The sequence below is a fragment of the Hyperolius riggenbachi genome, chromosome 2 (genome assembly GCF_040937935.1).
Source record: "Hyperolius riggenbachi isolate aHypRig1 chromosome 2, aHypRig1.pri, whole genome shotgun sequence".
NCBI classification, from domain to species: domain Eukaryota; kingdom Metazoa; phylum Chordata; class Amphibia; order Anura; family Hyperoliidae; genus Hyperolius; species Hyperolius riggenbachi.
This window is the reverse complement of record NC_090647.1, coordinates 201,784,926-201,806,408: the sequence shown is the minus strand read 5'-3', so window position 1 is coordinate 201,806,408 and position 21,483 is coordinate 201,784,926. Positions and strand designations below refer to the sequence as shown.

General features: G+C 45.7%; 1 protein-coding gene across 3 annotated transcripts in view; it reads right to left on the bottom strand.

The window, feature by feature from the left end:
• The window catches only part of TPP2 (tripeptidyl peptidase 2), a 106,382-nt gene extending 90,467 nt beyond the window's left edge, over window positions 1-15,915 (bottom strand). For all 3 annotated transcript variants that reach the window (XM_068267999.1, XM_068268000.1, XM_068268001.1), the window contains exons 1-4: window positions 15,529-15,915; window positions 6,107-6,235; window positions 3,407-3,502; window positions 2,714-2,818 (exon numbers count right to left, since the gene is read on the bottom strand). In XM_068267999.1, coding sequence (XP_068124100.1) covers window positions 2,714-2,818; window positions 3,407-3,502; window positions 6,107-6,235; window positions 15,529-15,699 — 501 coding nt within the window. In that variant the 5' untranslated portion in view covers window positions 15,700-15,915. The remainder of the gene's footprint in view (window positions 1-2,713; window positions 2,819-3,406; window positions 3,503-6,106; window positions 6,236-15,528) is intronic.
• Window positions 15,916-21,483: the final 5,568 nt, after the last annotated feature.

The following is a 21,483-nucleotide window of genomic DNA, read 5'->3' as shown; positions in this document are numbered from 1 at the left end:
GTTCAATTTAGATTACTTTTGGTGCGAATTCGCACGCGAAATCGCGGCAAAAAACGCATGTGCGATTTCCCCTATTAAATACATTGCCTGCGAATCGCCTGCATTCCACACGCAGGTGAATTCTGCAGGCTCTACCGTGCAGAAAAATCCTGCACAGAAAAAACGCACCAAAAAACTGACAAGTGGAAACAGGGCCATCCACTTGTATTGGTTATGCGAATCCGCATGCAGACAACGCATGCGGATTCGCTCTAGTGGAAACGGGCCCTAAGGGTTGAGGGCTATGGCTAGACTCCTTTCAAAGGTTGAGTGCGTGGGGGCTCTCTTGCATATGGGTGATCCCAATTTTACCCAAATGCAGACACAAAGCATGAAGTATTTTTCCTGCATCCAGCTTATCAAATGAAAGCACAAGAATATCACATAGCAAATGCAGGGCTACACAATTTTCTTGCCGTTTCTTCTCTTTTTGCTACAAAATTGTTGCGAAGACTTGAATGCAATCGGATTGTTAAAGCTGACTGATCGAACAAAAATCGTGCTAAAAATTGATGGGGGGGGGTAAATCGCATGATATAAAATAGAAAAATTGTGATCCCACTATTGCAATATGAAAAGGGTCACAAAAGACAAAGATCAATACATTCTAGAATTCTCCAACCTTTTAAAGAGAACGAGAGACGACGAACATTAGAGATTTATACGTACCTGGGGCTTCCTTCGGTCCCATCAGCCTGGATCACTCCCATGCCGCCGTCCTCCACTGCCTCTGTCCGCCGGTACCGGGTCCCGTCATTTCGGCCAGTCGATGCAAGCGCAGTGCGCTCCCTCCGTACTGCACAGGTGCATGCGTACAGAGCTGGAGGGAGCCCCTGTCCATGCGGAAGACTGATCGCGTCCGGCGGAAGTGACGGGACCCGGTATCGGCGATAGAGGAAGCAGAGGATGGCGGCGTGGGAGCGATCCAGGCTTATGGGGCTGGAGGAAGCCTCAGGTATGTATAACATCTTTTTTCATTTTTAAGATTTGTTCTTCTCTGGTTCCCTTTAAGCAGTCTGAAAGTACTGTCTGATGAGAAAAGTGCTACAGATTAGCAGATGAAAAGCACCCCTCTCTACCCCTGATGGAGCAAGGAGGCCAATACCTTCCACCTGAATGAGAAATTAGCAGGGATTTTTTTTTTTAAAGAGGAACTCCAGTGAAAATAATGTAATAAAAAAGTGCTTCATTTTTACAATAATTATGTATAAATGATTAAGGGCTCGTTCCCACTATCGCGAATCCGCATGCGTCCAATGCATGCGGATTCGCACATGTAATGCAAGTGGATGGGCCTGTTTCCACTGTAGCGTTGTTGAGGTGCGTTTTTTTCAGCGGTAAAAAAACGCACAAAAGAGCCAACGAATTCACCTGCGAGTGGAATGCATGCGAATCGCCGCTAATGTATTGAATAGGAAATTCGCATGCGGCTATGGTATGCGAATTTTCATGCAAATTCGCAAGCGAATTCGCATAGGTACCAATGTAAATTCACACAGGCAGTGACATGGTTAAAATCACATATACCTTCACCTATGCGAATTCGCATGCGAATTCGCGGCAAAAAACGCATGGGAAACCGCATCCGCATGCGATTTCATCAGCGGTGGAATCCAGGCGATTCCGCACCGCAATAGTGGAAACAAGCCCTTAGTCAGTGTTTGCTCATTGTTTGCTCTCCCAGATTCACATTCTGACATGTATTACATGGTGACATAGTTACTGTGGGCAGGTTATGTAGCTGTTTCTAGCTGTTCTGGCTGTTACAGACAGCTGTAAACAGCCATTTCTTGTCTGTGAGTCTTGTTACATTGTGGCAGGCTGCCCTGAGTACTGCGGTACTCAGAGCTTCTTGTGGGAGGGCTTTCACCACAATATCAGTCATACAGCGCCCCCTGATGGTCTGTTTGTGAAATGCAATAGATTTGTCATGTAAAAGGGGGTATCAGCTACTGATTGGGATAAAGTGAAATTCTTGGTCGGAGTTTCTCTTTAAAGTTCTGCATGATGCAGATTTTAAAACAGTACTTGTGTTTTTAGAGCAGATATTAATATTTGTCTGGTCAAACAAACATAAGCGGGCCATACACTAGTTTATGTACAGTCAACATGAGGCAGATGCGATCTCTGTGATCAAATCTGCTTAAAATCTGTAACACAAATATTGCTTTATTGATTTGTCAGAAAATCAATTTGGTTGATTGGGCAGGCTGGAAAATGTTGCTTGATTGGCAGCGGATCGGGAGTGCGTGCCTGGCGACGTTCAATTTAGGGCCAAAAGACGCAGAAAAGCTGCATTACTCTAATCTGTCCTGTTGGCGCTTGTCCTCCTGGGTCCGGTGGTTTAACTTCATGCAAGGCTCTTCTCCTCCCTGCGTCCTTTTCTCTTCCATATCATGGGGACTCGCACCACCAACAGGTAAGATTATTGCTGCGTCGGTCGTCACCAAATCGAACGCCGCGCTTTTTCTATTTAGGATGGAAATCAGTCGATCGGTCCGCATTTGCATTATCGATTTCACAGCAGATTCGATCACAGGGGAAATCGAGTTAGTGTATGGGTACCGTAAAAGTGTAAAACCATCTTTAGGCACTAAGACAAGCAGCGCTGCTCTAAGACGATTTAATCACAAAAGCAATCTAGAGGTTGACAAAGTCTGATTTTATTTCCAACCTGAGTCTGACTGCCGGAACTTGAGTCAATCTCCTCTTGCTTCCTGCAAGCATCTGCAAGTATAGCTCTATGAATGGGATCCCACAACTTCTCCTTTCGCTCTTTCTACAAGAGTTTACAACAAAATAAATGTTAATCGTTAAATGGTAACTGTGTGAGACTGTTTATAAATCATCAACTAGAACAGTTACACCCACCAAACTTAAAATCTCTGCGTACAAGTAGAAACAACTATCTGCATGGAGGCTGTATTTTCTACCCATGTCTATTTGGGTTTTCTCCCATACCCATTTCCTCCCATATGCCAAAAATATACAGATAAATTAACCCCCCCCCCCCCAACTGGCTCTAGACTATGATGGACAATAAGTATGGCAGGGATTAGATTTTGAGCCCCTCTCGGTAAAGAGAAGGTAATATAGAGACTGAACGCATCTTAAAGTCAGCTCACCAACCAGTCTTGGACAATTCACTCTTCCCCCAAGGTCTAAAAAGTAGGACAGTCTGAAGCTAGAATAGGCATTGCCCAGCCCCTGGACCCTACTCCATCTTCGCTAACAATATGCTAATCCAAACCCGTCAACACAATTATGCGTGGTAGAAATTAAGGTCCATTTCTACAATTGGAGTACTTAAACCAGCTTACCCATTAGCCACACATATGAAAAGAGCTTATAATACCATTAACGTTACCTGAAGCCGCTCCTTGAGAGCCTTTGGGTAAAAATCAAACCCATTTTTAATCCCAATATGATATCTGCCAGATGGATTTCTCCAGCTTGTGGGAATCTACAAGGAAAGGTGACAAAAGCATCAGCAACGAACCAAGATGAAACAGTTAACTAAATACAAATAAGTACTGCAACCATATTCTAAAACAAATTAATGAATTTAAAACAAATTAATGAAATTAACAGCTATTGTTAAAATTATGTTTTAATAATTAGTTTATGAAAATTTGTTTTAAAGGGGAACTGAAGAGAGAGTTATATGGAGGCTGCCATGTTTATTTCCTTTTAAGCAATACCAGTTGCCTGGCATCCCTGGTGATCCTCTGCCTCTAATACTATTAGCCATAGCCCCTGAACAAGCATGCAGCAGATCAGGCGTTTCAGACTTCAAAGTCAGATCTGACAAGACTAGATGCATGCTTGCTTCTGGTGTTGTTCAGATACTACTGCAAAGAAATAGAAAAGCAGGGCTACCAGGCAACTGGTATTGATTAAAAGGAAATAAATATGGCAGCCTCCGTATACCTCTTACTTCAGTTCCCCTTTAAGGATTCTAATGCAACAATTGGAATGTCTGAAGCTCCTATGTTAAAGGACATCAGTCACAAATAATATAAAAAAATTTAAGTGGATAATGTAAGAAAAAAAAAAAATGGATTGTTTTAAGAGTTTCAAAAAACCCCAAAGCAAATGGTTTTAATCAATTACAAAGTCAATGTAAACCCCATCTACACGATAAGATTCTTTGTGCTATTCGATTACGATTCTATTTACAATCCAATTAAATCCGACATGTACGATCGGGATTTGATTTGATTCAATTTGATTTGCCATTGTTTTGCAATGGCAAATCGAATTGAATCCCGATCAGACATGTCGGATTTAATCGGATCGTAAATCGAATCGCACAAAGAATTGTATCTTGTAGATTGGGCTTTTGGTTCCACAGAGTTAACACCTTTATTGTATGCTAATCGTTTTGGCTAGTAACACAACGATCTGCATATGTGTCCCATAGTTGTTAGCAGCTGCATTGGAAAAACATTAGCGGCAGCAACTAAATCATTCACATAACACGCCCCTAAATGTAATTATAAACATTAAAACTGCTTAACTCCTACATCCTATAAACATTTTCTCTTTCACCAAGGCGAGCTTGCTGCACATTCACTGCAAGCTGGTCCTGGGAAAGGACCTGACAAAGTTGCCAACAGTGCAACATATTTTGGTACACACTAGTAATGCTGTGTTAACTAAAAGGATGTCAATAAAAAACAGTAACCTAGTCAACGGGGGTGGTTTACTAAGTGTTGAGCAATGCAATGAAACCAGGCTATCAAATTCAGTGGCAGTTTTCCTCTTATTTTCATATTTTTCTGTACATTACTCCACTGACAGCTGCAGCAAGCAAATAAATCTATGCCAACTGACACTTCACCAAAGCCAGACATGCAACAGAATTAATGGGAGAAACCACACTCAGGCCTTCATAAGGCCCATTTCCCACGAGCAGCTGACAAACTGAAGTCACTGCCTGTCATCTGCTCCCCTGCATCAGCTGGGCGCTTGTTAGCACTCGGTACAAGCACTAGAAAGGCAGCCCCTCATGGAGTCAGATCTCAGCGCAGCTGCAGCCATGCTCAGACTCGACATGTCCTCTGCCGCCCTGTAACAGCATCGTGTGTGTCAGCGCATGTCACGTGCGGTGTTACTAGCGCTGCCATTCGGCTGCATTTAAATCAACAAAGACGAGACAAATAACATTAATATTGCACTTTTCTCCTGGAGGACTCAAAGCGCTTGAGGAAGTCTAGCTCAAGGACTCCTTGCCGAATAGGTGCTGGCTTACTGAACAGGAAGAGCCAAGATTTCAACCCAGGTCCCCAGTGCCAGAGGCTGAGCCATTAACCATTAAACTAATCCAGCCACTATACATTGCACCCGAATTGCACTGGTGGGCAGCAAAAGGCAAACTTGGCAAGCACACAGTTCAGTCTCCTGTCTGAAATAGGCCTGAGTAAACATATTCTACATGATTTATGAGTAGGAAATTATTCTCTGACTGCTCTGAAAGTAAATAAGACAGAATGTCACTGCTATTATGCATCACAAATACATGAAAATGTGCCATTTGAAAAGTTTTTCAATTTGCAAATCAGTAATATATTTCTGAAATGGGCAGAGGTTTGTTGCTTTTCAATCATGGAGAAAGTTCACTGCTTGGTGTAGACAACATATCAAGATTCATATCTTCCTACATTAAAACCTGAACCAGAGTTTATTTGGCCAAATAGCTTTGCAAGGAGTTTGACTTGACAGTTGCTTAACCCCCCAGGCAGTAATCCCGATCTGAGCTCGGGCTAGGTATTCGGAGCTAGAGGCAGTAAGCTCAAGCTCAACTCCGGCTGGCTGAAACCGCCGCTCCCAGTGATTTCCTGGGTCCCACGCACAATCAGCGCTGGTCAGCGGGACCCAGGCTTCTCGGATCCCCTTTACCTCGCTTTTGTCGGGGGAGCCAGTGCTGGATCCCAGAGGCTACAGAGGACAGGGGAAGCCTCATAAGGATCCTGAGGCTTACCCCTTCCGAGGCAAGTACCCCATAGGGGCTTTTTTTATTTATTTTGTTACAGGTGTACTGTGAGCTAATGCAAGTAGCATGTACCTTTAAAGTCCTTCCAGACAAGCCAACAATTACTTCATCTTTTGGCTCCATCACAGTACTGGTATTCACATCACCACTTCCAGTTGTATCAATAATGTCAATTATCTTGGGTTTGCCATCCGTCGTTAGCTAAAGAGGAGAAAAAAAATGTAAGCAACATTTTTATACTGAATACTGATGGGTTGCCATATTTAGTTGTCACTTTCAAAAGGAACCAGGAAAGAGATCTGGACAAAAGAATGGGGTTTCTATGGGGAGATATACTAGCATCTCACTAATATTATAAATGCAAAAGATTGGATGTTTGTTAAGCAACAATGGCTGAACGGATTTGAATGAAATTTGGCACACATAGTACATTATCTGGAACTACATATAGGATGCTTTTTATCCCCATAACCAAAAAGTGGGTGGAGACTAATACAAATTTCATTAGGAAAATGTAAACTGCAGCCATTTTTACACTGTTAATGAATGGTAGGGTTCTCAACCTTTGCAGTTGGTCACTGGGTGACTGGAATTGATCTTCAGAAAAGTGGGTGGAGCCTACAAAATCCAATCAAGGTTCACTTATTTTCAAGGGGAATATTTAATTGCTGCCATTCTTGCACTGTTAATGGCATAAGCCTCAAACCTGGTACAGTTGGTCAATGGGTGACTGGGGTTCAAGTTCAGAAAAGGGGGTGGGGCCACGGCCAATTAGATTTGTTTCATTTCAATGCAAATTATCAATGCCAAAGACCACAAAGCTCACAAAGTAGGTAATTGACTAACTGAGTGTTAGGGTTAGAAAAGTGGGCGTAGCCAACACCAGCCAAATACATACCTGGGCAACGCCGGGCCATCAGCTAGTATCTTAATAAATTAATTGGAGAGTTATTTTATTTCATTAATTAATTTCAAAAAGTGAAACTCATGAATACTGTAATATAGATTTATAACAAAGAGGGCCTTATTTAATTCACTTTTTCTCCTAGTCGATATTTTTACACCTCATCAACAAAATGACTTTTTTGTCACTAGCTAGCAGTATTGTTTCGTATTTTTTAATCAGTTGCAGAGTGCTGTAAAGTTTTGCTTTGTTTTTTTGTTTTTTCAAAGGAAAAATTGACTCCTAGGAGTAATCATGTTGAATAAGGGTCACAGAGAGATTTCAAGCATTTATTTCTTTTCATTTTGCTGGGCCCGATGAGAAACTGCAGACAATGAAAACACCCAATTAATCTCATAAAATTAGAATTTTATTTACAGAAGAATAATATGTATGTATGTACGTACGTACGTACATACATACACACATGCTTGGCATATTATGCGGCTTGGCAATCAGCCCATTATGCTTTCAAAGCACCCTTCAGCTAGTCTGCATTTCTGGGTGCTTCTTGCAGTATGGGCAGGTGCCAAGTGCTGCTGGAAAATTAAATTAGCATTTCCACAAAGCTTGTCAGCAGAGGGAACCATGCAGTGCTCTAAAATTTCCTGCCATACAGCTACACTGATTTTAGACTTAAAGGACTTACGAGCCCAAATTCGTAAAAAAAAGGTCTGTACCTGTATGAAATTTGAAGGCACGGAGGACGCCATCCCCGCCCTCCATGCAGCTCTGCCGGGTCCCCGCTGCTTGTCCTCCCCCCGGCCGAACCCCGACCCCCCAGCCCGGGTCGGGCTCTCCTGCCTGCTCAAATATGGCCGCCGGAGGAGGCCGCGGCTGCGCAGTCCGCACCGACGCGAGTGCGGCTGCGCAGCTCTAGGGCCTCCCTCCCCAATCCACGCTACGTAGCATGGAGGGAGGGGTGATCAGCACACAGGACAGTTGGAACCAGGGCTGTGAAATCGGAGTCGTGCAATTTTGGGTGCCTGGAGTCGGGAAAAAATGCACCGACTCCAACTCCTAATGAATTTGTAACTGTAATTAAAATAGAAAATATGATAAAACGTTCTATTTCTCAGATAATAGTCATTAAAAATAATGTATATATACAGTAATAGCTGTGCTTAGTCCACAAAAATGAAATAAACCAATCAAAATTAGTTACTTGTGCTGCTTCAATAAAGCAGTCCCCGGATTTTTAAGATCAGATATACATATCTGATTGTGACTGTATATATGATGTGTACACAGGAATCTCTTATATATACTAAATAACATCTATGCTGTAAGAATAAAGCCTGATGTGTAGCTGTGTCACTAATAGAGATGGTCAATGAGATGGAAATAATTCTGCACTGATGCTGATTTATGCAAATGTATGCACTCCCTTTGCTGATGAAATCAAATAATTTGATATGTTGTTAAAATTTGGTTTGGTGACTACAAATTAAAGGGTACCTGAGACGGATGAAAAGTAAAGTTTTATACATACCTGGAGCTTCCTCCAGCCCCCTTCAGGCTAATAAGTCCCTCGCTGTCCTCCACCACCCGGATCTTCTGCTATGAGTCCTGGTATTACAGCCAGTCGGCGCTGTCCGGCCGCATGCCGCTCCCACAGCCAGGAACATTCTGCACCTGCGCAATAGTGCTGCACAGGTGTAGTATGCTCCTGGCGGCGGAGTGTGTGCATGCGCACTACGCCCGACTGGCTCAAGCACCTGGACTCATAGCAGAAGATCCAGGTGGTGGAGGAGGACAACGAGGGACTGATTATCCTGAAGGCGGCTGGAGGAAGCCCCAGGTATGTATAAAACTTTAAATTTCATCTGTCTCAGGTTTACTTTGTTACACAGTAGTACTATACTCTACATATGCACTCTCCACAGAGCTGCAGGGAATCCACTGAGAATGCTGTGCACATTGAACACAGAGATGTTGTCTGTCACCCATAAACCTTGTTCAGATTGTGCATGAAGAATGTGTAATAGAGGAAGAATCTCCTCATTCCCCTGCAGAGTACCTGCACATCATTCTTACATGTGCCCACAGTTACATTGCCTAGGGCCTGATAGATGTTCTTTGTTCCGGTTTGTACCTTTTACAAGTACTCTTACCAAGGACTAGTTTTAGTCTAAAGGGAATAAATATAGTAGTCTACATATCCTTCTCACTTCAGTTGTCTTGTAAAATTCCTAAGTGTTGGCAGTTAAGAGACGAATTTCATGTTACATACTTTTAATCAACAAAATTGTAATATGCAAATTAGAGGAGTCGGAGCCGAGGAGTCGGAGGATTTTTGGACCGACTCCACAGCCCTGGTTGGAACTGTGTCTCATGCTTCCTGTCAACTCCTTTCAACCAAAAAGATGGCTGCCCTCATGAAATCAAACATTTGCCTGTTCTTTTAAAACAGGGTGGGTAAGAGATAATATTACCTATTTTAATTAACATAACTAATGTAACTTCATGACAGTATGTTTGTTTAGGCTGAAGTTCCTCTTTAAGCAACTTTTGTATTCTGAGCCTCTTCACTCTTTCTTCAGAATCTGAGACCTCCTTGATTTTCAAATAAAATACAAAATTGTACTGAAAAGAGAGCTTAGGGGCACCGAGCAGAAGAACAGTCTTTTTTTCTATTGAACCCATGAAAGACGCTTCTCACGTTGAGCTCTGGTTCAGGAGTGGCTTGACACAAGGACTGCAACAGTTGTCCTGGATATGTCTGTGTGTTGTGGCTCTTGTACTCAAGCTGCAGTCCACTCCTTGTGAATCTCCCCCAAATTCTTGAATTTGAATTGAACTTCCCAATACTCTCAACTCAACAGCCCATCAATATCGTTGGATACAGAACAGTCAGCTTCTTTAGCAATGACCTTTTGCAGCTTATGCTCCATCTGGAGGATGTCAATGTTTTTTGGACAGCTTTCAAATCAGTAGTCATCTCCCTAATTGTGTGGCCTACTAAACCAAATACACTTCACCTAAAGTGATAGAAGCAGGTAGAAAGGCAGTTGGCACTGCAGCAGTATGTAGTCAGCATGGAAGGAGATTAGGCAGGTAAAACACACCTCACCCACAGTGTTGTAACTTGCGTGCTCTGATCCAAGGGAAGTACATACATGGAAGAAGGAGAAGGAGCAGGAATGATCGGCACTGCAATGTACATTCATTCTTCAAAAAGTGAGGCACAGTCCGAATGCATAAATACAAAACAGTAGTGCAGCATACATGGACATACCGGTGCTCAGAGGTGTGATGGTGACGGTGGGTGCTGGGCACTGCTTGCCTGACAGCCGTTTCGCGCTATAACGCGCTTCTACGGAGGCTGCAGCCTCCGTAGAAGCGCGTTATAGCGCGAAACGGCTGTCAGGCGAGCAGTGCCTAGCACCCATTGTCACAATCACACCTCTGAGCACCGGTATGTCCATGTATGCTGCACTACTGTTTTGCATTTATGCATTCGGACTGTGCCTCACTTTTTGAAGAATAAATGTACATTGCAGTGCCGATCATTCCTGCTCCTTCTCCTTTCACCTAAAGTGAACCTGAGATGATTCACTAGCCCCTATTTATACTTACCTGGGGCTTCCTCAAGTCCCATGAGCAGTGACCTCTCTCGCCATCCTCTTCTGCCCCTCCATTCTGCCGCTATGGCCCTCAGTTCGGCCATGCAGTTGCTGGCCTTCTGCGCATGTGCATCCCCTCATTGCATTCCTACATCCTGGAGCATACTGCGCAGGCGCAGAACACTTCAGGGGGCCGGAGTGCAGGGAGCGTGTGGCAGAGCCACGCAGAAGCCGACAACTGGCAGTGACTGACTGGATTACCAGGAGTTGTAGCGACAGAATGGAGGGGCCAAAGGGGACGGCAAAGGAAGCTATGGTGCTCATGGGGCTGAAGGAAGCCCCAGGTACGTATAAATAAGGGCCAGTGTACCATCTAAGGTACACTTTAAAGGCTCAAGACACCTTTGCTGATATTGTTGGCTAATCAGCTGAGTGGAAAGAGACATTACAAATCTACAAGGTTTGACTTTCATTGTCTATGGGCCATAATAAACAAACAAAAAAATAAAAAAATGAAAGTGAAAAATACGACTGTGTAATGAATCTATATTACTGTATAAAGTTCTACTTTTCGAATTGAATTATTGAAATAAATTAAACTTTCCAATGATATTCAGATTGAAATGCAATAATACACTGCTAAAAAAAACACTTAGAACACTTAAACATCATAATGTAGCTCCAAGTCAATCACACTTCTGTGAAATTAAACTGTTCTCTTAGGTACCGTCTTTCCCCGAAAATAAGACAGTGTCTTATATAAAATGTTGCTCTAAAAGATGTGCTAGGGCTTATTTTTAGGGGGATGTCTTATATTTCTATCAGGAAGTGTCTCTGAGCAGAACATTTCCTGTTCCTTTGTACTGTGATGTTCATGGATTTGAAGGTATGCTATTCTACTGATCAGGCACCTGACCTGTCATCCCTGCACACAGCTGATAACCTTGCTGTGTGCTGGGATGACAGGACCGGTACCCAATCGGCACTGCACCGCTGTGTCCCCGCTTGCTGGCTGCCTCTTCTTCCTCTTTAACTTCCGCTAGGGCTTATTTTCGGGGCAGGGCTTATATTTCAAGAATGCTGAAAATTCCAGCTAGGGCTTATTTTCAGGGTAGGTCTTATTTTCAGGGAAAGAGGGTAGCAACACTGATCGACAATCAATTTCACATGCTGTTGTGCAAATGGAATAGACAACAGTTGGAAATTATAGACAACTAGTGACCTTAGCCCAAAACGGGCTAGGTCTGTCAGTAATCCACCCTGCTCGCGCACGCGCACACACGACCGCCCCTTCTGGCCCCATCCTCTTCCGGTTTTCGGCAGTGTCTCTGCGTCTTGTCCCTGCACATGCGCAGTGCTAAAAAGCACTGACACACGGACAGACGCAGGGACACTTGCCTAATATTAGGTAGGACTAGCACAGTGATGGATAACCTTGGCACTCCAGCTGTGGTGGAACTACAAGTCCAATGAGGCATTGCAATACTCTGACAGCTCTAAGCATATCTCAGGGAGGCAGAGGCATGATGGGATTTGTAGTTTTGTCACAGCTGGAGTGCCAAGGTTAGCCATCATTGGACTAGCAAGACATCCACAATAAAGGAGTGGTTCTGTTGGTGACCACAGCCCACTTCTCAGTTTCTATGCTTTTTGGCTGATGTTTTAGTCACTTTTGAATGCTGGCGGTACTTTCACTCTAGTGGTAGCATGAGACGGAGTCTACAACCCACTCCAAGTGGCTCAGGTAGTGCAGTTCAGCCAGGATTGCACATCAATGCGAGCTGTGGCAAGAAGGTTTGCTGTGTCTGTCAGTGCAGTATCCAAAGCATTGAAGAGCTACCAGGAGACAGGTCAGTACATCAGGAGACGTGGAGGAGGCCATAGGAGGGCAACAACCCAGCAGCAGGATCACTGCCTACACCTTTGTGCAAGGTGGAAAAGGAGAAACACTGCCAGAGCCCTGCAAAATGACCTCCAGTTGGCCACAAATGTGTATGTGTCTGTTCAAACATTCAGAAACAGACTCCATGAGGGTGGTATGTGGGCCTGGCATCCACAGGTGGATGTTGTACTAACAGCCTAACATCATACAGGACGTTTGTACAGCCCAACATCATGCAGGACGTTTGCCATTTGCCAGAAAACACCAAGATTGGCAAATTTGCCACTAGCACCGTGTTCTTCACACATGAAAGCAGGTTCACACGCTGCCCACACACATCACACAGATTTTGATTTGATTTCTGAATGAAATGCCTATGCCATCGGAGCCTATACCGTCGCCACCCCCTGGCCAGCAGCAGTAACCTCTTCTCTTCCTGGTCATCTAGCGATGTATTTATTTATTGTAATTATAAAGCGGCAACATATTACGCAGTGCTGTATGGGCAGATTGACCAAGAGATGGATATCAAAACTGATCAGACTGAGATCTGTTGGCTGCCCAGACACAATAGGTGAGATTTCCAGTCGATTTCAACATGAAATTTCTTGGAAATCTGCCTTGTGATGCCACCTGGCTGCTGTCACCCCAGATGTTTATTTGCCTACACCACCAGTGCCCATACATTTAAAGCCAATGGGAACAGCTACATAAAAAAAAAAGAAACCAGATACTTACCTAGTAGGCTCTGGGTCCTAACGAGCCTTCCCTCTCCTCTGCCGGTGCCCTCGGTGCAGCGCTAGCTCCCCCGTTCAAATCCCCCGCCACGGGGGACTTTGGAAGTCTTCGGTTGCTGTGTTCTCTCGAAGACAGGCGGCTCCATATTGCGCATGCGCGATAGCGGGTGCTCACGCATGCGCAGTATGGAGTGGCCCGTCTGCGGGAGTACTCGGGCTCTCGAAGACTTTCCAAATTCATCTTCCTGACAGGGTAGAAAACCAGTTGCTATCTGGACTCACTTTCTGAATGGTGACTCAGCCACCTAGCCCGGATTCTTTGCTGCATCACTACCACAGCACACCCAGGAGGGAGCTGGTAAGCAACAGTATAACCCCATTGTGGATTACAAATGCATCATGTCCATATATTTGAATCATGAACTGTTACCTGCCGCTTTAGCAGTGCATAGCAATCGTGCTGGATGAATATTTGTGCCATCATTATTGGAGAACTGAGAAATTTCATCAGTATCAGGGAATTGAATGATAGCGCTTTGCTTTTCTAGTCTGCATGCAGGAATTTTGCTACATGCCATAATATGAACTTCTCCAGTTAGTTGCCACATAGCATGTTGCTTTGCTGAAAACATCAAGAACTTTTTCTTGGGCAGGCCTGTCCTATAAGAGCTCTGAGGGTAGAAGACAGGGAGGTCTACCTGTGGTGGTTTCTCTCCTATGTCAGGGGTATTGCTTGTGGGTAGTGTTGGGGCTTGTATCCTGGGTCTTTTTATATGGGGGGGTGTTGCACTCTGGGGCACACACTGCGTTGTCTTTTATAGAATTTAGCAATAAATGGATTTATACCTTTGCAATTACGGGTTTTTGAATCTTTTTTACTTACCTAGTAGGCTCTGGGTCCTAACGAGCCTTCCCTCTCCTCTGCCGGTGCCCTCGGTGCAGCGCTAGCTCCCCCGTTCAAATCCCCCGCCACGGGGGACATTGGAAGTCTTCGGTTGCTGTGTTCTCTCGAAGACAGGCGGCTCCATATTGCGCATGCGCGATAGCGGGTGCTCACGCATGCGCAGTATGGAGTGGCCCGTCTGCGGGAGTACTCGGGCTCTCGAAGACTTTCCAAATTCATCTTCGCTGGCTGAAGGAGCAGTATTTGACCAATTTAGCCAGATACTGCTCCCGGGGACAGCACAGCACTGCGGGCACCGGGAGAGGAGAGGGAAGGCACAGTAGGACCTAGAGCCTTCCCTCTCAATAGGTAAGTATCTGTTTTTTTTTTTATGTAGCCGTTCCCATTAGCTTTAAATTTCACTTGCTCCAGCTGCCGCAACTGTCCAGCTGCTTCCCCATGTGCGCCACTGTCACATGTAGCCACCACAGGGTTGCCACGTATAGCACATGGCACATATGCGACGTTACACATGCCTGGTGTTGGAGGTGCAGCAAACGAGACCGGGAGCAGCTGGACAGTCGCGCCAGCTGGAGCAGGTGAGATTTGAATGCATGGGCACCAGGGGGGCACATTGGAGCTAGATTACTTTAAGAGACCCAGCAGGAAACATTCCAGAAAGTTTCAGACAGGTTGAAGTAAAATATGCCCGCACTATTTGGCCAATCACAATGCTTGGTACTGAAAGAAGGTACTGTGATTGGAGTAATGTTCCCTATGAGGTTTCCTGCTTGGTCCCCTAAAGTAGACTAGGGCCAGATGGGGGTCCGTCACATTCACATGGGGGAGCAGCAGCCGGGGGTCTGTCACATTCATCAGTCATGACGATATCGCACACACACCCAATCGGCCACATTGCCCCGAGACCTTTCCAGCATGCTTGACCAATACATTCGACCGATTTTGGCCCCAAAGCGGTCAAATCATTGATCAGGCATGCTTGTTGTGGCAGTGATTTTCATCAGATTAGACACGATAATCTAATCGAGCCACACAATCTATAAACGTATGGTCACCTTTTAACCTTGATCAGGATCTAAAACTGATATTTACTTTAGAACATATGGACTCCACATATTACTGCTACCTAGCTATAGTGAAAGCGGAAGCATGAAAGCGAAAAAGCCACCAGCAGTCACGTTGAAGCTAGGTCTTTGCAATGCAGGTACATGTCCCTGCCTACGCTGATTTCAAGCAGCAGACATAATGGCAGCAGCCATCTGTAAACATTGTTTATTATATGTACCCCCTTGTATTCAGTACAGCACCTCCTCCCACATAGGACAAAGATAGACTCCAGGACAGTAGACACCCACATCCTGCTAGATTAATCTCAATGCCAGCTGCTCCGGGACTATGTGGTGGAGGTGACAACCCTACGTGACCGTCAGACAACCATCATGACTGTAGTGACTGCTTGTACCTGCATCCCCGGCGCCCCCGGGTCGACCCCGGTGTCCAGCACAGCGATAAGCACACCGCGCCCATCATACTGTGGATACCGGGATAGAAAGGAAGAGGCCCCGGTCTCTTTCTTTGGGAGCAGCCCGTGAAAAGGAAATGGCTCTTCGGTGCCGGTGGCAGCCATGATCATGACAAGGAAGAGAGGAGACGTTAGATGGCAGTTTGGTCACACAGGCTATAGCAGTTCCTTTCAGGCAGCTATGCCTTGCCTTACAGGCAGAGGTAACACAAGGCAAGGAACGCCCTCTCACTGAACGTCACCATTACTGAGAACAGGAAATACTAAACGCTGAGCTGATGACGTCCGCATCCCCGCCTTTCTGGAAAGGACTGGAGGCGGAAGTAACACTGCTAGGAAGCAAGTAGAGATGGGAAGTTCGGATCTTTTCAATGATCCAGATGATTCGAATCGGATCATTGAAAAGATCCGGATCTTGGATCCGAATCTCGGATCATTTTACTACCGAAGCATTCGGGGTGAAATGACTAGCAGGACAGGTCTTTCCCTGCTGTGGACAGGAGAAGGGGAGGGGGGTGGACACACAGAGAAGGGGAGAAGATGGACAGAGCAGGGCAGGGAGTGGACAGAGAAGGGAGGAGGGACGAGCAGAGAGCAGAAATGTTTGCACACAATACCCACATGCAGCAATCATATGCTTTACATATATTTCACCTATATGCTCATCTGTATACTTTGACTGCAAACGTCGCACAGTGAAGGAAAGCATTCCCAGAAGATAAGTGCAGCTGTTTAGTGCCGAGTGCAGTGCAATCACAGTGCCTGCAAAGTTACTGAGCTGTGCTGAGCCAAAAGCTTCCAATGTGATCACTGAGCACAACTACGGAACAGACAGCCTATAATGGGCAGCACATTATAGCCAGTATGTGTGCTCTACACATATCTGGCAGTGGCACCCATGTCCCCTCTCTCTCATCTACCTGCTGACAGGGGCAAACGCAGGATTTTTAAGGGGGGGGGGGGGGGGGTTCCTGAAAGGTCCAGAAGCACGTATGTCCCGAGTGCTTCCGAATACAGGTGGCTCCATACTGCCCATGCACAAAAGTGCGCTGGCGTATTACGGAGCTGCCTATCTTTGGAAGTACTCAAGGACACTAGTGTTTCTGAGGGCTTCTGGTAGCAGCAAATGTGAACGGGGTACAGCGCTGGAACAACTCCCCAAGAGAGGAACAGGAGATAGACTTAGTTTGGACAATTCAGTGGAATATGCTACATAGTTTCACATAGCGCAAGCGATACCTATATGATGCAGGGATATATGCATCTGCGGAAGATGTCGGCGCTACATAAATACTAAATAATAATATTTTGCCTCACCAGGTTTGCACTTTTATTTAGCTTTCCTGTAAGACAAGAACACACAGCCAGCTCTAGGGGAAGAGGGAAACAAAGGTGAATGAGGGAGGGCTGGTGCACACCAAGAGTGCTTCTGAGCGTTTTTCAAATCAACAGTGATTTGAAAAGCGCTTGGCAAATGTTACCCTATGTGGGTGTTCCCACAGCAGCGTTGTGATTTTTTCAAAATCGCAGGTATACTGCATGTAGCATGTTTTTGAGCAATTCATTCAAAAATCGCTCTGAAAATCACTTCACAAAATCACACTCACAAATTGCTAGCGATTGCTATTGTCATTTTGGCGTTGCACTAGCCCAGAGAAAGGAGTGGAGAAATTGAGAATAGCCTGAGATGGAGCAGAGAACGTATCTGTATTGCAGTCCCACATCACACAGGCTACTTGCCTGTAATCGGACTCCTGTCCCTGTCAGTCTCTCACACAAGTCAGAAAGAAGCCCTCCTGGAGTCTAGGGACTGTCAAAAACTTTTCAGCTTGTTATCCACACCTTATCCACACATGCAGTCATTATAACAATGGGGAGAGACCAGACAGATGTTTGCCCACAGACCCTGAGTCCAGGCAAGCTCTGCATCATGCTGTGCATATTTACCAGCTTGCCTGCACTCTAATTTCATCATGTCTGACACTTCTGTGCTGTGGAGAGTCCAGGACTCCATATTCAACATTCTCTCACTGCAGGCTGCATCTTCTTGTGAGGGTTGTGAGGGAAGCTCGGCTGCCTCTCTCATTCTATTAGCTGGAGGGAGGCACCAGAAGTAAGAAGGGAGGGAGAATGAGGCTGTTTATATTATGCAGGCTTCCCTGGCTGAATACACAGCTCAGTGCAGGGGGGAGGTTCCAGACACCCGGTGTGGTGAAATTTTTTGCAACTTTATCAGATTTTGCAACCGGTTGCATTTATTTATACGTATAGCTATCAGAAAGTGCAACCTAACCATTGACTTTAACCTAACTGTATCAGAAAATGCAACCCAACCAAACCCTACTCTCACACAGAACCCTACCCTCTTGCTCAACTAATAACCCCCCCTGGAGGGAACAATCCCCCCTCTTCCTCAACTAATACCCCCCCCCCCCCCCCAGGGAACAACCCCCCCCCTCTTGCTCAACTAATAACCCCCCCTGGAGGGAACAATCCCTCTTCTAGCCCAATGGGATCTGTGGTTGCAAAAAATTACAGGCGTGTTAACAGAGAGGAGCCACGCCTACACAGTCATACACTGTCCTCTATGGCAAGTTGCAAAATATGATGGGTAGCAAAATTTTTCACTACACCGGAATAGCCCCCTGAGTTCGCCAGTGCTGTCCCTGCAAGGCTGCCTCGCATCCAACAGAGCGATCCATCTCACCTCTGCTTCCAGGAGCCCGCTGAGAGGGGGCGTGTCGCTTCTGGCCCCGCCCCTTTTGCGATCCGAATCGTTCATTTTGATGATTCGGATGATCGACTCATAAAATAGATTCGGATCAAAGATCCGAATCGTTCATGATCCGGACAACACTAGAAGCAAGCAGTCTCACGTGGATGGGTTAGTTTTAGTTTAGCTCAAAGGTGCCCACACTTTTTCAGCTTGTGTTCTACTTGGAAAATTCCGAATTTAAACTAGGTGGATCTACCTACAGATGCAAGCCACTACTGCAGCGACAGTCTATTAGGGGAGGGATCGCGCTTGCATCTGCATGAAGGACATCATTTCCCGCAAGTGTTTTTTTGCACAATAGTTCGTTTTCCAAAACTTTTTTTTTTTTTTTTTACAATAGCCATTGGTTTCAATGTAAAACCACATGCGGTGTGTGAGAAAGTAGTGCAGATTGCATCTTTATTTTACGCCAAGGGTCCTTTTACACTTAAAGCGTAACTGAAAGTTTCAAAAAAAAATGTTTCACTTACCTGGGGCTTCTTCTAGCCCAGGGGTCTGCAACCCGCGGCTCCGGAGCCGCATGCGGCTCTTTTTCACCTTTGCCGCGGCTCCTAGGCGGCTCCGGTGTCAGTGGCTGCGGCGCGCGTGTGACGTGTGCTGTCCCTGGCCGGCAGCCTATCAGAGAGGCCACCGGACCAGTGCAGTGCAGGACTTCGGGCGGCCATTTTCCCGTAGCCCTGCAGTGTAATGCTTGTGCATACATTTGTTCATATGGGGGTCATATCTGATAACGATTTGTGCATATGGGGGTCATATCTGATAACGATTTGTGCATATGGGGGTCATATCTGATAACGATTTGTGCATATGGGGGTCATATCTGCTAACGATTTGTTCATATGGGGGTCATATCTGATAACGATTTGTGCATATGGGGGTCATATCTGCTAACGATTTGTTCATATGGGGGTCATATCTGATAACGATTTGTGCATATGGGGGTCATATCTGATAACGATTTGTGCATATGGGGGTCATATCTGCTAACGATTTGTTTTATAATGATTTTGCGGCTCCCAGTTTTTTTTCTCTTTTCGGAAACGGGTCCAAGTGGCTCTTTATGTCTTAAAGGTTGCAGACCCCTGTTCTAGCCCCTTGCAGCTTTCCTGCCCCGCGCCGGTCCTCCACGATCCTCTGTTCTCCTGCCACTAGCTACTTTCGATTTGGTCGAATCGGCCACTGCGCATATGCGACCTGGGCCACAAGTAGCTTCCTCCGCATTCCCGCCTGCTATAGCATCCTGCGCTATTAGCGTAGGATGCTATTACAGGCCGGAACGCGAAGAAAGCTACGCATGGCTCGGGGCAGTGCAGGCGCTGTTGCTGTCGAGGATATGACCGAAAGTAGCTGGCAGCAGGAGAATGGAGGACCGGTGTAATGTCTGATTGTGCTGCCCGGAAGCTCCCTTCCACACTGAGTATCGCGCATGCCCAGTGTGAAGTTAATGATGCTGCTGGAGGTAAAATACTAAATATCTCCGCTCCCACACCTCTTACACTGCTCAAATTTTCAGGGTAGGGAGGGGACCCCCAGAACGACCTCTATGCCAAATTGCAGCCCCCGAGACCTGCTGGTTCAGGAGATAGATTACAGAAACCTATCTTGAGAACCAGCGGGTCTCGGGGGCTGCAATTTGGCATAGAGGTAGTTCGGGGGGTCACCTCCCTACCCTGAAAATGTGGGGAGTGTAAGAGGTGTGGGAGCGGAGATATTTAGTATTTTACCTCCAGCAGCATCATTCAATAGGAACTGTGGCCGCACTGTCTCCTACTGTGCATGCGGGGCAGCACAAATCCACAGGCAGCGTAATCAGACACAACACCGGCACGGGACAGGAAGCTTGCAAAGGGCTGGCAGAAGCACCAGGTAAGTGAAACACTGTTTTTTTAAAAAACTTTCAGTTCTGCAATGCGTTAGTACGCGTTGGTGTGCGTTTTTCCCATAGCAGTGCATTGTGAAAAAGCTTTCAGTTAAAACGTGTGTATTGGGAACTGTGGAAACTGTGGGAAAAATATGGAATTACTTTGAAAATCAGTTTTCTTTCAGTTATAACTGAGCAACTGATTAAGTGTATGCCTCTGGAAAAACAAAAGAGACAGAGTACATTGCTTAAATCAGGGCTTTTTAACCCTGTCCTCAAGTACCACCAACAGTGCATGTTTTGCAGAAAAACCACAAACATTCACAGGTGAGGTAATTAGTGTCTCAGCAGAGCTGATTAACTGCCTCTGTGGATTTCCATAAAACATGCACTGTTGTTGGCACTTGAGGACAGGGTAGAAAAGCCCTGGCTTATGTCACTCAGGTGGGTTATGTGTGGGATCTACCCAGAAGTCCATAGTGATCTACTGGTAGATCACCATCTACATAAGGGGCACCCTTGGTTTAACCACTTAAAGAAAACCTGAACTGAAAATTAAAAGTCAAAATAAGCATACACAAGTCATACTTACCTTCCATGTAGTCTACTCCTCAGTGTCTTTCTCAGGGGCGTAGCTAGAAATGACTGGGCCCAATAGCAAAAAAAAATTAGGTCCCCCCAGGACCTTCCAACCCCACGGACCTCCCACCCAAACATTTTGAGGGGAAATCTGATTTCCCCACAAAATGCAACCAGATTGTCGACAGATTTTCCTACAACATGCAACCAGACTGTCGGCAGATTTCCCTACAACATGCAACCAGATTGTCGGCAGATTTCCCAACAAAATGCAACCAGATTATCGGCAGATTTCCGCACAATATGCAACCAGATTGGCGGCAGATTTCCCCACAAAATGCAACCAGGTTGTTGGCAGATTTCCCCACAAATTGCAATCAGATTGTTGCCAGATTTCCCCACAAAATGCAGTATATGTAGTTAGGTCTATAGTGGGCTAACATTAATTACTTGGAGGGAGGGTGGTTGGGCAGGCTGGCACACTATTTGCGGTGCAGGCACTGCACTGGGTAGGCAGTTAGGTAGCTGGGTGGGAGGGTAGGCAGATAGGTAGACGGGTGGGAGGGTAGGCAGATAGGTAGACGGGTGGGAGGGTAGGCAGATAGGTAGATGGGTGGGAGGGTAGGTAGACGGGTGGGAGGGTAGGCAGTTAGGTAGCCGGGTGGGCAGTTAGGTAGCC